This window comes from Ixodes scapularis, unplaced genomic scaffold (assembly GCF_016920785.2).
Source record: "Ixodes scapularis isolate PalLabHiFi unplaced genomic scaffold, ASM1692078v2 PGA_scaffold12__126_contigs__length_90152505, whole genome shotgun sequence".
NCBI lineage: Eukaryota > Metazoa > Arthropoda > Arachnida > Ixodida > Ixodidae > Ixodes > Ixodes scapularis.
In genome coordinates this window covers 44,640,234-44,657,927 of record NW_024609838.1, presented here as the reverse complement: position 1 = coordinate 44,657,927, position 17,694 = coordinate 44,640,234, and the positions used below count along the sequence as shown (strand labels likewise).

General features: G+C 50.8%; 1 protein-coding gene across 1 annotated transcript; it reads left to right on the top strand.

Moving 5' to 3' along the window:
- The first annotated feature begins 2,895 nt into the window (after positions 1-2,895).
- Positions 2,896-3,546, top strand: LOC115328489. Its single transcript, XM_040217873.1, has one exon. The coding sequence runs from the start codon at positions 2,896-2,898 to the stop codon at positions 3,544-3,546; it is 651 nt and encodes a 216-aa protein (XP_040073807.1).
- The last annotated feature ends 14,148 nt before the right edge of the window (positions 3,547-17,694 follow it).

Genomic DNA, 17,694 nt, shown 5'->3' with positions numbered 1-17,694 from the left:
CTTTTTTTCCCTGACTGAAACTGAAAGTAAATATGAATAATACACCTTCATTATAGCTTATTTAGTTATAACAAAATACACATAATGAGAGGAGGAAGCGGGCGGCTAGGAGAAACACGGGTTTTATGTGCGACCGTTCTAACCGCCTCAAAAGAAAGAACGCACGAGCTTGCGCTGGTTTAAAAAAAAAAAAAAAAAGCACCAAAAGAAAAGATGCGGCACGCTGTGCTCTTTGCTATTATGCGTCTAATTGCAAATTGTTCTGTGTATGTTTATACAGCCGGAAGTTAGTCTGCCTTAGTGGGCGTCTGGTGTCTCAGCTGTAGATGAACAATTTAGCCAGTGCGGTAGAGCCGCAAACCTGGGGTCTTTAACGTGCACCACGCAGTAGTGATACACGACCGCACGCCGGTACGATGCTCTTCCAGATCGAAACGGGCAGGGGCGGGGTGGGTTCTGCAGCGCGAGCTTTCGCTCCAAGTGCTCCGAGCTGGTGTGCGCTAGATCATGCACTCGGCCACCTCCCCCCCCCCTCCCCCCCTTTTTGTGCGTCTAATTTATATACAGGTATAAGTATTTGAAGATCGACGATGGATGTCGATCGTCTCGAGGTAATGTAACGTAATAACAACGTATAAATAATAAACTTGTTGAAGGCCTGAACGACTAAATTTTTCAATTCTTGGATTGTAATATGGCGGTGCCTATTGTACTTACTGTTGATGAAGAGCAATATGAGGTGACGAGGTAATTATTAATTGATGAGGCTCCATAAGGACGACGACATTAGTGGGTGTCGAACCACAACGTACAGTGCCAGACTTGTTTCAAGTATCGTGTACCCAAAGACTCTTCACCCGCAACAGTATAAGGTAGAATCATTGAGGATGCTGCTTTAGAACTGTACGTTGAACAGGAAAACTGCACTGTGCAGAAGTGCGGCTTATTCGTTAATATGAGGGACGGATTTCTAGCAGCATTCCCTGATTGACTACTTGGAACAAATGGCCTCGTTGACGTAAAGTGTCCCCGTTCCAAAAGATTCTTGAAGCATACCTAAACCGCAAAGGAGTATGAGGCGAAAAATAAGAAAAAGGAGCCTGGTGTGAAAGGTCCATATCGCCACTATAGCTTCTACTATCTAATACAAGGGCAGTTAAACAATACACAAAGAGAGTTTTGTGATTTAGTTATATTTACACTGAAGGTCATTGATATCCAACGTATTCAGAGAGATGACACCTCCTGGTCAACCAACATAGAGCCTTTTCTACTCAAGTTTTACATGGAAGGCCCCACTTCCGCTGAAATTCCTCACGTAGACGAGTTGTCCGACCGATTAAACTGTCATCACTCTCTATCTGGGAATCTCTCGATCTTCGTTCGTAGGCTACAGTAATATGAGATCGAGGGGTGGTGCTCTTCGTCCGCCGAATATTGCTTCGGCGGGGTTTTTTTCGTGTAAGATGAGACCGCCGCGTGCTGCCGGAACAAGAACCTGGCGATTCTTCACTGAACTGCTTCTTCCGTAAGCTTCAAAAGGGCTTTTTTTCGTTTCGCACATCATCTGCTCTGCTTGCCCGTTAGTTGCAGGATAGTATGGTGCACTAATGTGATGCCTCATGCCGGTTCTTTTTTCTTCAAAAACTTGTTTATTTTATTTGAAGCAAAATTTTGCGCGTTATTAGAGAAAAGTATTTTCGGTAAGGCAAAAGTAGGTAAAAGAGACCATAGAACGTCAATGACGTGTTTGGACGTCGTGGCGGGCATCGTGTAAACTTCCAGCCACTTAGAGCACGCATCGCCCATGACTCCGTAGATGGATACGTTTCGCCACCCACCGACTGAATAGTGGATCGTTTTCAGTTACTGTACATGATGGCGTTGGATTCAAGGAAGACTTCGAGTCTTTCCACAAAGTTAGCCCAGGTGCCAGGACTTTTGTCGAAAGCGGCAAGTGTTCGGAACGTCGACAACGTTGGTAGCCACGTGTTGTGCTTGACACTGGACACTTACCATTCGCTGAGCAGAAACTTGCTTGTTCGTCTGCCATGAGTCGTCCGATATCAGGTCATCACCGCAACACCATCTCCTGACAAAACTGGTCTTCATTGTCCGCATGTCCATAGTTAGCAATCACGTCAACTTATAAATTCCCGAACGCTCATAACTTGCCGTCGCTAAACGCCGTTCATTCATAGCGTCTTCATTGCAAATAAACGTCTTCCTATTTCTTCTGATGGTTTTCCTAAGGTGTACTTACAACATTATGTGTGTCGGTACTTCCGAAAATATCAACTGCGTTTGTTTTCCGGGAACTATAATGTAACAACCTTTACAACATCTTCCGGACCCCGTGAAACACAATATTTCGTGACGTTATTTTAGTCGTCATTAAAATGGTGAGGTAAGTACCGTAAATCGCGAAGCAGTTTACTTGACGTCCGCTTCCAATGGTTGAGTCTACTGAGCGTGCATTCCTGCAGAGGAAATTTTCATTGATAGAATATTGACACGTCAATCAACATTTGATTCCTTCTTGGTAAGATTTATTGCGAAAGCCCGTTACAACCGCCGAACCGTATGTCCCTATATCAGAGAACAATTTATACCCAGCCTGACATTCTCGCATACATCCGTTTGCTGGGCCACGCTACTTGAGCTAGCTGAGCACAGCTGGCAGCGGCGCGAGCAAGGCCACGAGGGGAACGTGATGGTGCTCGAGCCATCCCTCTGTGAACCAATGTTTCGGCCACCCCACGGGTGCGTGTCGCCATCTATTGGTTGAACTAACGCCTTGTTCAAGATGGCTGCCGTGGGACCGCAGCCTTAAAGCGAACAGCATTAATACCATAAATTTCCTTCTCTGAATGTGTAGGTGACCGCGGCTATGCAATGGAGCCTTTGCTCATCACGCCTGTCCCTGGATTCCACGCGACCTCCACCGCTTGCGGTCGGTTTAATAAGGCACGTTCTTCGATGAGGTCCGTTGTGGAGCGCTGCATTGGGCTGTTGAAAAGCAGATTCCGCTGTCTGCAAAGGCACCGGACTCTGTATTATCCTCCAACAACAGCCACCGTCATTATATCGGCGTGTGCAGTGCTCCACAATATCTGCCTCTCATCAGAGGAGCCAGAACCGGAGCCAGACTCTGACCCTGACGAGCCAGGGTTGGAGTCTGGGCCGAGCTCGGACGGTTCTGAGTCGAGCTCGGAGGGGTCAGCGGCGGATGACGAGAGGCTGGCTCCTGCCCACCATCTGGTCAGCCTCTCGGACAGGGGGAGGGCTCTGAGGCAGCGCCTTGTTGCCCAGTTCCAAACCCACCACAGCCGTGCCTCCCCGGAGCCCCACGCAAGCCATAGTGGCAGTCCCGCCCACCAGGGACACCACCAGCGCCAAGGAGTCCGTCATTTCAACGGAGGTTCCGCCCATCAGGGACACCATCAGCGACAGGGAGCCCCTCATCGTCCTCGCCACGGTGGCATTGCCGCACACCACGGACGCCACCGGCGGCAGCGAACCCCTCGTCGTCCTCACCTCGACTGACGCCCTCGCCACCAGAGAAGCCCTCCCCGTGGTAGTATGTAGTTCACTTGTTGCTCCACAGTCATGGCCGTCCATAAGCTCCACAGTGTCAACTCCAACGCCTTGCGCAGTTCGTCGCAACACATCGTGCTACCTTTACGGACATGTAGTACTGCCTCCGAAAAGCTATTCGGTGCATCACGGTGATGTTGGAAGAGCTTTTTTTTTTTTTTAATTTGCAAGCAGGGTGCATAAAATGCGTTGAACAATAACGGAATGTTTAGTAGGGTTATGTAGCTAGCCAACGGGCCATCTGGCTCGCCCTTGCAGGAAACTGAGAACTCAGAGGCTACTGGTGACACCCATTTTTCCATTTTTACTGCAATATATTGTTTGTATCGGGTTTGTACATTGATTCATTTTCTCTACACTTCCATTGCCCTATCGACTTTGCATCAAGATTTGTGGTTCCAGCAGCAGTCACGTCGACATCTACGAAGGAGGTCATCGCTCACCTCCTCCGGGTGTTCCACCGCTACGGAGCGCCCGACCACTGCCTCACAGACCACGGACGCGCGTTCGAGTCGCACGAGTTTCTACGCTTCATGCGACTCCACGGCATCACCATTCACCATTCCGTGGCTCACTGCGCAGCCAGTAACGGCTTGGTTGAGCGTAGCAACGGCACGCTCGTGGACGTCCCTCGTAAGCTCTGCAAGTCGGATCCCAAGACTTGGGATACACGCCTTAAGGAGGCAGCCTTCGTCGTCAACACAACCTACAACGCATCGTCACGATTTTCGCCCTTCGCGTTGCTCCACGGCTACGTCCCGAAAATTCCTCATCAAAAAGATCAGCCCAAAAACACGGAAACCATGCACGAGCGCTTGCTCAGATTATAGGCCGACCGAACAGACGCACTTCAGCGGAGTGAAGACGCCCAACTTTCACGTAAAGCCATTTACGATCGTTCCCACAGGAAGGGTAGAGACTTTGAGCCTGGAAACATCGTATGGATTCGCCGCCAGAAACCCGTGCCCGACGGAATGGAAAAGCTGTCCCCCCGGTTTAGGGGCCTCTGCGAAACCGTAGGGAAGCCCACGCCTGTGACATTCCGCGTTCGACAACTGCCCGCCTTCGGTAACACATATTCCGCCAAAGAACGCACGGTTCACTGCTCACAGGGGAAGAAGTATTCGCCACCATACGCAGATCCAACTCTCACAGACCCCCAAGTCGGTGATGTATTAGCGCCATCGCCAACCCCCTTCCTGACCCGACACAACAGGAGCCAGAACTCCCAACACCCGCGCCTTGCCCGGACATCAACAACTTACAAGACCATCCATCAAGCTGCGAAACACCCGCCGCTGAGTCACCGCGCCCCACATTCCACCGACCCCGCCAAGCACGCACTCTGCCCTTGTGCCTTCAAGATTTTGATATATCCATAGAGTAGCTTCGCCATTTCGCTTGCCATTAGTTGCTTTACAACCTTATAGCAACGTTTCTATATAAGAATTCCTAAATCGCTGCGCCTTTCGCTTTGCGCCCTTTGTTTTATTTTCATAGCCACGCGGACGTGGCCAATAAAAGTGGGGTGGAATGTGAGCATATGTTAACCGTAGCCATCTTTTGTACTTCCATCCCCTCTGCCGCCCCCGCTTCGTTCTTTCCTTCCAAATTGCTCCCCGCAGCCAGAGTCCCCTAGAGCCAACAAGCCCTCGCCGCTCAAACCGACCGTCCATTATTCTCGCCCTCAGCTCTACCTGTCGTCCAAATATAAACACCAGCCAAGTCGACTCTGCTCGCAAGCCCCGGCAACCGACTTCTTCGCCGCAGCTGTAACCTTACCCTTACCCCTCACCTCATAAACTAGCCTCGCCCACGCCCTGCCCGCTGCCATCGCCTCTTCGCCTGGAGATACTCCAAGCCCGCGTTCTTCTCTTCCAGTTGCTTCCGCCCGTCCCACTGACTCAGACATACCTTCCTTTTCCGTAATAAACAGTTATTTTCACCTTTAAACTTGCTCTTTCTTCCTGAGGCCTACCACCGGAACTCACAATGCCTATAGATTCGAGACGTTAGTACAAGGCGACGCAGGAATTTAATACAAGAGCTACGTAAGCGTTCATTTATAATTCAGGCCCAGTCAGTCTGTTGCCGGAACATAACCGGCTCTAAAGCCCCTTAATGTATCACATTTTATCACCGCGCCAATCCAGTAAGGTAAAGGGTACATTCTCTACTGGTCTTGACTAGCGAAAGTGATGCTGACCGGCAAAATACTACAGACTGCACTCGATTACTGCTATCAGTACGGTGAAAGGTAGACTGCTACTGGAGCCACCAGGTGGCGCTAAATTTCGCACAGGGTATATTAAAAAAAAATAATCACATTGGGCAATTTAATTTAGGTCAAACAACAAAAAAGTGGGAGAGGAAAAGCGGTCACTCACCTCACCGAAGTACGAAGACGTGAGTACACAACTGGGAAAATATGACAGTATTCAATAATGGCAGTACCTGCTATTGGTTTCAGTTGTAAACACGAACCCGCAACTACGTGCTCCGAACCGCACACTTAGCAAAAACTTACCAAATGTTTGGGGAAGAAGGAAAAAATGCACACACTCACACACATGGGCGCCAAGTTTTAGTTGTCACTGAGGCTGCCTCTACCTTGTTGTGGTATGCACATTTTGGGCTTTCTTTGCCCGAAGAACGTTTTCCGCTCTTTTCGTGCAAGCAAGAACACGCTTTCTCGGGACGATGGATGCCTCTGCATTGTGTACTCTTTTTAATAACATTTTTTTTTTTTACGAGATTGAACGCTCTAACGCAGGGGTCTCGAAGCCTTTTGGCTATGTGGTCGGAATGAGGATGTCTCGCAATCTCGGCGGCCGGGAAAAAAACGAGACAATATAAATGAAAATAAATCAATAGGCATTCATATACGAAAAATTAAGCTAGAGTAAACTGTCAAAAAAAATGTAAGGTGGATGAAAGCATATATTCTATTTTAAGTGCAATAGGCTGCTAATTATGACATTAAAAATAATTGTGACCCACAGAATTCACGAGGCATAAATCAAAGCGCATATAATTTGTCCCATTCACAAAGGGGAGAAGGCTAATGAGAGTGGTAGACCAAGTGACAGTAACCACGAGTTATCACACAAAAGGTAGAATATACATTAGAACGGAAATGAATTGTATCACAGTTACACAGATAAGAACACGAAACTACAAATAGTAATGCTGGCGTTAATGTACAGAATGCATGATATTGCGAGAGAACCCGCGCTTGGATGCAGTTTTTGTTTTAATTCGTTCTGATGTCTTCTTAATGCGCTCTTGGAGGGCGCCGCGGGGCCTTTCACGCGCGTTTATCTTTTGCCTTTCAGCAGCGGGCCGCGGTCCGGGCATCGCCGGAGGCACCGTGGCCATCCGCGGGCAGGCAGGAACACCGCCGTGTGCCGGATGTAGCCCGCGGGCCTAGGTTTAGGTAGCCCTGTATTCATACTATCGATCTTACAACGCCGCTATAATGCGCCGCCTCTCGCATTCACGCAACCGCATCACGGTACAATTGTTGTAGCAATCCACACACAAAACAGAAAATTTCGAGCCGCCTAACCGATTGAGCCGTTTAAAGGCAACGCCAAGCGCAGCCGAATGTGTTCAGCGGCCTAGTTCCGAATCCAGAGAAATGCGCACGAAGCGCGTGTGCTGTTTTCCAGCTGCATGCTCGTAAGTTAAAAGTCTGGCGCTTTGCAGGTATACAGTGCTGTATATGCATGTAACTGCCCAGTCAGAATATTTTCAGGTCTGCGTCGGTTTTGTGAACCCAAATATCTAGCCGAAATCCGGGCAATGTTCACTGCTTGACTTGGTGAGTGTGAGTCCCACATATGCTATCGGATTATTGGGGATACTTAAAGGGCCGGGCTACCATATTAGAAAAGGATGGCTAGTTGTGCTAGTTCGTTTTGCATTATGGTGTGATACGCGAAAACAACACGGATGAAAACGAAGCGATACAGCGCGTCCTGCCTAGTTCTCCCTTCGTTTTCGTCCGTGTTGGTTTATCGTATTCAACCATGAGATTAGTGAGTTCTTGAAGCCACCGTGGGGTCCCCCGAGCAGCTTGACGGGTCGCACTGCGCATGCGCACAACTTATGCGCATGTGCAGTAAGACTTCCCGAGCTGCTCGGGGAGCCCGAAGCGTTGGAGCTCCGTACCCTCAAACTTTCTGGTCAGTTGTGAGGTTTCTCACTTTATACAAGCTTACTGGCACCATGGGGGCTCAAGTATAAGCTAACTCAACTTTCTGACGGCACGCAACTGTGGTGGCGCTGCTATCGGCGTTGTCCATGTAAAGACGCTTTACCTCGTGTGAATCTTGTTTTTGCGCAGCATACCTTGGCAAACTAACTCATGAACTCGCTCACTCACACTCACCACGTAATTGTGAACAGCAGTGAGCGAATTCATGAAGATTGAAGAAATCAGGCTGTGATGGTGGGGGACTGCATGAGAGTGATGAGATGAAGATGATGAGAAAAGAAAGAAACTGCATTTGTTTGTTTTCTCATCTAAATTACTGAACAAAAACTACTTTCATAAATATTTGAAACGATTCGCGCCATTGATATTTTGTATCTTGAATTTAAAAGAGAAAAAGTTTTTAGTGGCTTTGATTGGTCTTAGGGCAGGAGTTTACCGGGACCGACGACGTCACGAACTCGTCACATGCCGCGCGCGTTCGGTACCACGGGGCGACCCCGTAAAAGGACGAGGTTTCCACGCCGTGTCCGCTGGGTTGGCGCGTTCTTTGCTCGCTTTAGGAATCGACGAGCACGTGAGGGCTGAGTTGTGAAGATCGCATGCTGAGCAGTGCGATCTTCACAGCCCAGCATTTTCTAAAAGGAAGAGCTCCTGGCCGGTGCGATCCTCAGGATCGGTGCGTTTGGCGAGTGCTTTGCTCACTTTTCGAAACAACAAAAAAATCCTAGCAGTCTGGGTAGTAATCCTGCCTGCCTTTCACTTTCAAAACCGACGCAGCGAGCAACGGAAGCGAGCTATCCGAGCAGAGTGACCTAGGGCTTCCATCCAGCTTGCTTTCTATGTCATTTCAGAAAATTGAAGAGTGCTCATGTACAGATTTGAGCCGCGCTCAAGTTGCGCGAGTGCATGGACGCTGTAAGGCGTTCTTGGACACCGGCAGGGCGAAAGTTAAAATGGACCGTCTCGCGACGCCGCCGTGGGGTGGGGGAGGCGATAGTTCTCCCCATGGCCTGGGTACCCCCAAACACTCTGTCGGAGAGGACCCCGGCGGAACGTGATTTGTTGCTTTTTCAAGTGCCGTGCCTGTCATCGGCAAAGAAAACAGACGCGGCCGACTCTGCTCCAGGCGGGACACCAGAGACCGGAGGGCGTGGGCAACTACGCCGAAGCGAGAACCCCCCTTTTGCCTATGTGGGTTTGTGTTGTGTGCGTCTTTGACTCCGGCAAGCCGAGTGTTCTGGAACGAGGAATGCGACCTCTGCGGCAACACGACGCCTGGGGATGCTGCGGCGCCTCGGGGCTGGTGCGCCCTCGCTGCCGTGTGCAACGTGCAGCTGCGAACGGGATGACCGGGGGAGAAAGTGGTGGACGGACCTGCAGCGTGAGGGACGAATGGGAAGGGGACAGCACCAAGGGAAAGGAGGACAGCGATAATTCCCGAGGGGTTGTTTTTGAACCGGGGAGGACGAGGAGAGACGGACTTTGGAGCCGGACTCGTTTTGCTTGTAGGCATGTTACCCAAGACTTCTGATTAAATAAACCTACTAACAACACGTCGTCATGTCGCTAACAGAGATTAGGGTCGGGAGCTACTATCAGGCCATCTGTGATCGGAGCACCCGACTGGAGGAACCTATCTGGCGCAGTCGACAGCAATCTACTGTTGGGCACTGAGGATGTGGCCAACCTGGTGGAAAGGTGGACAAGGACCTGGAACTGTAAAGTTTCAAGCAACAGGACAAGCCGAACCACAACTCCCAGATGTGAGCACAAGGACGCGCAGGTTGGTGTCTCTTGATTGCGGACTCGCGGCGCACCATGACTGAATGGTATGAGTTGCGTAGCGGCGGGGGCAGTCGGGGAGAACCAACTGACAACACAGTGGAGGTGGGCTTGATTGCGGTCAATGAGACGAGCGACAGTAGGAGGTCATCAATGTCGGGCCCTGACCAGTTGGCGATGTTGCAGACGCAACTAAAAATAGCAGAAGTTGAATTGGAAAGAGAGAGATTGCGAAGTCGAAGTGGTGCGAGATCTACCATGAAGCTTAGCGGTGATCTGGCAGGAGGGGACGAGGATCGGAGGCTAAGATACACCGCCATGTTGAAAGGCGTGTTAATCCATATGCCGTCTCAAGAGCCGCTTGTTCCCGGGTGGTTTGAAGATGTGGAGGCCACTCTGGATTCGTATGAAGTTCCCCATGAGTGGAGGGCGGGACTGGTTTTACCACGTTTGAGTGAAAAGGCACGAGGTCTGTTAACTCGGCTATCTGCAGAACAGCGTAAGAGCTATGCGGAACTAAAGGGTGCCGTTCTGTAAGGGCTTAGACTCTCGGCGGCAGAGTACCACCGTCTCTTCGCACAATCAAAAAGAGGAAGCGATGAGACATGGGTGCAATTTAGCACGCGATTGGAGAACTACCTGATCTATTACATGCAAAGTTGTAAAGTAACAACAATCGAAAAGTTCAGAGAATTGGTGGTCACGGACAGACTACGAGAAAGCTTGGGTCACGACGCCCGTACGTTTGTCATCCAGAACGAGAAGGCTGGGGAGGCGCTTACCCCCCATGAGATGGCGGATCTCGCAGAGAGTTTTGGGGAGAGCATTCGAGAAAAATCAAGCAGAGGGACAGGAACACCATCTAGAGCGTAGGAAGTTCGGGGGAGACACTGAAACAGCGGGGTGCAGGGGCAAATCCAAAGGGTTCCCGATAACGTAAAAAGGTGCTTTCTGTGTCGGTCTCCGGCCCACATGGCTCGAAACTGTCCGAGTGCGGGTGCTTGGCAGGCAAATCAGGTGCAGGTGGAAGGGGTAGACGATGTCCTGGTTGCTCGCGCTGGAGGCGTGGAACTGGATATTGAGGGCTCCATGCGGCCGGCCATTGCGGTTAAGACACAGGAGCTTCAGAAACCACAGGTCGTAATCCTGGCGAGTGGTCACAGAATGTTTACAGGGAACGTTGATTCAGGAGCGGAAATCAGTGTAGTCAGATCTCTCGTGCCCGATTACCAGCCGTCAGGCTCTAAGATCAGGATTACAGGCGCCTTTGGACAACAGGTCACTGCTGACCTGGCCAATGTACCACTGAGACTGCGAGACGAGCCGCAGTACGTTACGCACGGTCCAAACGAGGTTGGACTCCTTTGCGCAGTAACAGATAAGTTGGCTGAAGGCATTGACGTTTTGCTGACACCTGACGCGTACGCGCAGTTATTGGAGCGGACTGCCCAGGTGCCTGATCTTGATACCAATGTAGAGGTGCTTAAACTTTGTAGGGTTCTCGTCCGATTCCTCAGGGCCCTGTCTCCGGATGAACGTGACACAGCAAACGCATAGCTTTCGGCAGAAAGGGTTTATTCCACTCACATTCTGCAGGGGGTTTCGGGATCGGGAGAAGTGATCGAGGAGGCCTGGAGGGGGTGCGCCGCCACTGTATGCTGCATGCCGATCGTCCGTGCGGTGCTAGTCTACACCACATCCTGTGGACGTCGCCGTCGAGGGTCGAATCCGGAGTCTAAATCCGGACCATGTCACCGGGCCGTCGCCCGAGCCGACGTCGCGGTCGCCACCACCGCGCACGTCCGTCGTGGCCCGTTTCCCGCGCAAGAGTCCTTTTCCTCTTTCCCGTCGTCCGAGCTTTCCCCGCTGTTCCCGTCGTCACCCCGCACCAGACCGGCCGGAGCCTCTTCTTTCCCATCTTGGGCGGTCTCCCGCTGGAGCTCCCTGTCTGGCTCTGCCGTAGCACGTGCAGGGCCTCGGGCGCCGACGCTGTCCGGGAGAGGGGTCCTATGATGTCCACCGCCGACACCGCCAATGTCTTCAAGATGGGTCCCGAGGGAGGAGGCACTCGGAAACCAAACCTCAAGGGCGCCGTCCTCGCCACGGAGGGGACCGAAAACGAGTACCCAGGCGCCGGCGTCCGGTTGTCAACCAGATGGGGGCTGACGGGACCCCACAACTTCAGGAGGGCGAGGACGGGCAAGCTCGTTTTAAGATGGATGAGGTGATAACACAGGCGACTACCAGTGCAGTACAGTGAGGGCGGACGGGAGATGCTCCTGATGTTGGCGAACGTGCGCGCTTCCAAAATAGCCAGATGAAGGACCCAACATTGAAGGAAGGAAGGGAACAGTCGGTAACGATAATTACACGTGAGCGTCCTTACAGTGACCTAGTGAAAACAAGCAACGGAGGCCAGCGGAGTGTTCATGCCGATAAGTTGCGACCATACCGCGTACAGGTGGATGCAGTCGGTGTGATCTTTGAGCAGGATGAGGAGTTCGGGGATATTCAAACAATTCCCCTGTTGGGGGGGAACACGAGAAGTTGCCGGCCGTAAACCTGGATCACCTGACGCCCCCTCAGAAACAAGAGATTTCGTCGCTACTAGATCAAAGACGCGAGGTGTTCTCGGAAATACCGAGATTGCGCAGTGTGGGCGCACACAAAATAAAGTTAAATGAAGGATGCGAGGTTAAGCGTACGTACGCTTATCGGATTCCGATAACGTTTCGTGCCGAGGTGGAACGGCAGGTTCTAGAGCTCGAACGCTGGGGCTTGATCTATCCTACAGAAAGTGAGCATGCGCACCCGGTTGTATGCGTGGCAAAGAAGGATGGGGGGATGCGTCTGTGTGTGGATTATCGGCGGTTAAACGCCATCACTGAGCCCGACGCCTTCGAAGAGCCAGCGAGTTACTTTATCAGGTAGCAGCCGCCAACTACATTACGGTGATCGACATGTTGCGCGGATATTGGCAGATACCTCTTGACGAAGGAGCCCAGAACTGCACGGGCTTTGTCACACATCAAGGGCAGTATTCATGGAGGGTCATGCCGTATGGGCTTCGTAACTCGGCGGCGACGTTTCAGCGAGTCATTAATCAAATTCTCGCGCAGCATCAGGCGTACTCATGCGCATACATCGACGATGTGGCGGTGGTTTCGTGTAGTTGGGGGGAACACGTTGCTCACGTGGCGCAAGTTTGGCGGGCAATCGCGGAGGCAGGGTTGACCGTGAACGTGTCTAAATGCAAGTTCGCACAGCGGGAGGTCCACTATCTGGGACATGTTATCGGGACCGGGAGGCACGCGCCGGACCCGGAGCGGGTCACAGCACTGAGAGAGATTCCGAGACCGGAGGGCAAGAGGGATCTTCGTAGCTTTCTAGGCCTAGTTAACTATTACCGAGATTATGTTCCTGGGTACTCATCCGTGATCCTTCCGCTGACCGAGTTGACTAGCCGACGCACACCGCAACGGTTGCACTGGAGTCAAGAGGCAGAGGAAGCCTTTCGGGAAATCAAGAGGTGCCTACTGCAGGCACCCTCGCTGTACGCGCCGGACCCGAGTAGGGAATACTTGCTTGCCACGGATGCGTCGGAGGTGGCGGTCGGAGCATGCCTCTCACAGTTGGGCGCGGATGGCCGAAAGCACCCGATCGCTTTCCTGAGCAAAAAGTTAAGCCCCGCACAGACTCGATGGGCGACAATTGAGGGCAGACATTCGGGTTGTAACTGATCATAACCCACTGAAATTCCTCACCTCGACCTCGCCACAGAATGCCCGTCTGACTCGGTGGGCACTGGCACTGCAGAAATTTAGTGTAACAATGGTACACAGGAAAGGAAGTTTGCACTCTAACGCCGACGCGTTGTCTCGATTGGTTGCACCAACCTGCCCTTCGGTTAATTGGGAAGGGTAGTTTGTTGGCGGGTGAGGCAATGGCATACGTCATGGTGCGTCTGGGTTCGCGGTGGGATGACGCTGACTGCGGAGATGCGGTGTGTGGTGCGCGAATACGTCGTTTGAACTAATCTACTGTTATATGTGGTGCATCACGAAACGTATATGCAACACAGTGGGAATGGAGGTGTCAGGCGTTCTTGGACACCGGCAGGGCGAAAGTTAAAATGGACCGTCTCGCGACGCCGCCGTGGGGTGGGGGAGGCGATAGTTCTCCCCATGGCCTGGGTACCCCCGAACACTCTGTCGGGGAGGACCCCGGCGGAACGTGATTTGTTGCTTTTTCAAGTGCCGTGCCTGTCATCGGCAAAGAAAACAGACGCGGCCGACTCTTCTCCAGGCGGGACACCAGAGACCGGAGGGTGTGGGCAACTACGCCGAAGCGAGAACCCCCCTTTTGCCGATGTGGGTTTGTGTTGTATGTGCGTGTTTGACTCCGGCAAGCCGAGTGTTCTGGAACGAGGAATGCGACCTCTGCGGCAACACGACGCCTGGGGATGCTGCGGCGCCTCGCGGCTGGTGCGCCCTCGGTGCCGTGTGCAACGTGCAGCTGCCAACTTCATGACCGGGGGAGAGTGTGGGTGGACGGACCTGCAGCGTGAGGGACGAATGGGAAGGGGACAGCACCGAGGGAGAAGAGGACAGCGATAATTCCCGAGGGGTTGTTTTTGAACCGGGGAGGACGAGGAGAGACGGGACTTGGGAGCCGGACTCGTTTTGCCTGTAGGCATGTTACCCAAGACTTCTGATTAAATAAACCTACTAACAACACGTTGTCATGTCGCTAACAGAGATTAGGGTCGGGAGCTACTATCAGGCCATCTGTGATCGGAGCACCCGGCCGGAGGAACCTATCTGACGCCAAAAGCCTATTATTGTATGGGACTTTGCATTGGCTTTGTAGCCTCAGAAATTTATGTCAAGCCAACGGCGTGCGGCACGTGCCGTTTCTCTTGGCGCCGGATGCGGCAGAGATCGGCTTTGCCCGACAGTTTTGCTAGAAAACTGCGATATTCTATTGCCGTCTAAACTTCGAGAATGGTTTTGAGACGCACATTTAGGACGTAGTGATCCCATGGCAACGCGCAACGCCTTGTTAGCACTGCCGCACGCCTGTCTTTCACTTTCAGGAGTAGAACTGTATATGACCGACGCCGATGGTGCGATCTCTCCGGGGATCGCAAAGCAAACCTGGATAGTCACATCCCTTAGTGCTGGATCGACGCTGATGGCTTGTAGCGTCCTCATGATACACCTCGGCTATTTAGTGGCCCTTTTTATATCTGTTTGTTGATTACACGGACATTTGTATCTCACGGGAACTGTGCATGGCAGCCGCCATAACATATACATGATGTTTATGTTTCCTCTTATCCCTATTACTTCACTTCATCATTAGCATAGCAAGTCAAGTTATGGCCATTTTAGATTCTACTGTGCCTTCATCCCAGCAGTGGAGAGGCTCCTCAACGCCCGCTTTAGCGGCTTTGTATCTCGGTAAGACAAGAGAAAGTCAGCAAATGGTGGTTGTAATTTGGCGCGGGTCTCAAGGGTCTATGTATTTCACCATAAGTGCAAGCGAAGCGTAAGGCACAAGAGCAGTGGTTTCATGGCTCGCACTAACGTGACACCAGCTGCCTTTCACTTTCCTCAGCTGCCATTGTAGTGGCCTTGGTATCTTTTGCAGCGTAAACTCTACTGACGCATTTTCCTTTTTGCACGAAGAAGTAAGGACGTTACGTGCAAGCCGTGTAAAGCGATAACTCGGCCGAACTTGCGTCTTCTTGCCTTTTGAGCTACGCAACGCCTTAGAATTAAAGAGCTGAGTTAGATGACCACATTCACAGTTGTAACGGGATCATCATCAACGCCCGCCTTGGTTCAGGCACTTATCAAATGTGAAAAACATGGCATTGCTGGACAGATAGCAAATTAAATGTAATATGGCCCGAGCTCAGACGTTGAGATAAGCCACAGCCCATGTTTACTTCTTTCTTTTCTTTTTTTTTTTTGCAAGTATAACATGGGTTAGAAAATGATTGAGATGTGAAGCGGCCGGCAGAAGCAAGGAGGTCAAACCAGCGCTGTGAGTCAAAGTCCCTGGATAAAGATCACGCTTGGCGTTTGTTACAAGAACGGACAACCACTATCGGCGAACGCGTGAGAGAGGCATACTACGAGACAACGAAACCACGAGCGAGAGCCGCACTAGTTTTTGTTTCAGGGGCCGCTCCGTAGCCGCACCTTTTAGCGATGCGCCGCCATTTGCTTCCATGTGTCGTAAGGGCCACGAGCTCGAGCATATGCGTATGTGATGATTTCATGACGCTTGCAAGACATATAAATACATCAAGGGCTGAGGGCGCGTGAATCCTCAATGTGACATAAGGACTCACGGAGCGTGCGGTTACGTGGCGCGTGTTTACCGCCTGACTGGCTTCCTAGGTCGTGGCATCGGCCGCGGTCACAATAAAATTGAAAGTGAAAGCTGGTCGCAGGGCAGCGACACACAACACGTTGCCATGGTATCACTACGTCATACATGCGTCGCCTCTCATTGGTCCTATACTCTATTCCACCTTACGATGTACCACAGGAAAGGCTACAAGCGCGAGCTCCTTGCTCTAGGGCAAGTGCATCAAGGGCAGCTGCCAACGCTATGAGCTCGCACTTCTAGCCTTCGCTGCGGATCGAAATCGATCCGCAGCGAAATCTCACACAGACCATTCACCGGCAAAAACAGCAAAAATGATCTCGGCGTTGTCAATAAAAGGACTCGTGCCACGAGTCCGTTGCTTGATATGAACGTGAAAGCTCGTGAAAACAGCAGCAACAACAACAAAGGCTCTGGCTTGGGGCATATGGTACTCGTGTCGCTATCTCGTTGAACCCAGTTAAAATGAATCTAGCAAATATTGCCCTGTCAAATTTATTTACACAAATACGCCAATACCGAGACATTTTTGGCTTACCGTAAGAGCCTAATTATTAGGATAGGAGAGAACTCTCGTGCTTACTACCATTCGTTTTGTCACCGTTGTCATTTAAGTAATTGTAATTTCAAAACTGCCTCAAAATGCGCTCAACAGTCAAAGTTGTAACATTTCTGGATTTTATTAAAACTTTTCAGCGCTTTCAAGGGAAAATCCAAGAGTCATACGAATTTTATTACATCTTCATAATAAACTAAGAAAAAAAAACATTCCTAAAGCCCAGGTTTGTGTAGCCAAATTTGCCCATTCAGTGTCGAGCGGATGAATCCCCCTTAAAACACTCAAAGGGGGCATGAAACAATTTTCGCATGTTCCAAATTCCCGGCCATTTGCGGTTGCTTTTTTGCACATGTGTTTTTTTCCACTATCATCCCTTCATGTTTGATAAACGTTGTACGATTTGAAGTATAATTTCGTTGTTGGGACGTCGCTCGTGCGGCCAGAAAACTGTAGTGAGAGCTGCGATGCGTGTCGTTACATTTGATAAATCGCAAGCGAAATCTTATCGTATTAATTAGGTTTTAATGCCCGTTTCACGTGTGCTTGCTCTTTTTGCTTGCAACGTCACTCGTGTGGCAAGAAAATATTATTATTAAACCGTGAACGGCACTTGAAGTGCGTGCTGTATACACGGGCTTTAAGCCACACGAGTCCAAAAATTACGCAGAATCGCACAACGTGAAACGGGCTTTAATCACTGTCGCTCCAAACAATCCCCAGGTAATCGAAATTAATCCTTACCTCCCCGCTGGGGCGTACCAGATACCCTTTGTGAAAGGCGTAACGGTGATTTTTTTAATATATATTCGATGTGCGTGATTGAGATGTGCATTGGTAGCACACGCGGATGAATGCAGTTCTCACACCAGCCAGAAGTACAAGCAGCGACAAATAACAATTCATGTTTTTTACTAAAAGTCGACATACATTAATCTTCAGACGGACAAAAAACGTGCAAGCGATACGTGCTGGAGCGAAAACAAACAAAAAAAAAAAAGCGAGCCATCATTGAGGCACTCTATCAAGGGGCTTTAACCAACAGACTTACAAGTAGGGATGTCGCGAACCACCCTAGGTTCGATTTCGAAAGGTTTCGATATTTGCGAAGCGAACTGAGGTTCGATTTCGAAAATTTTCG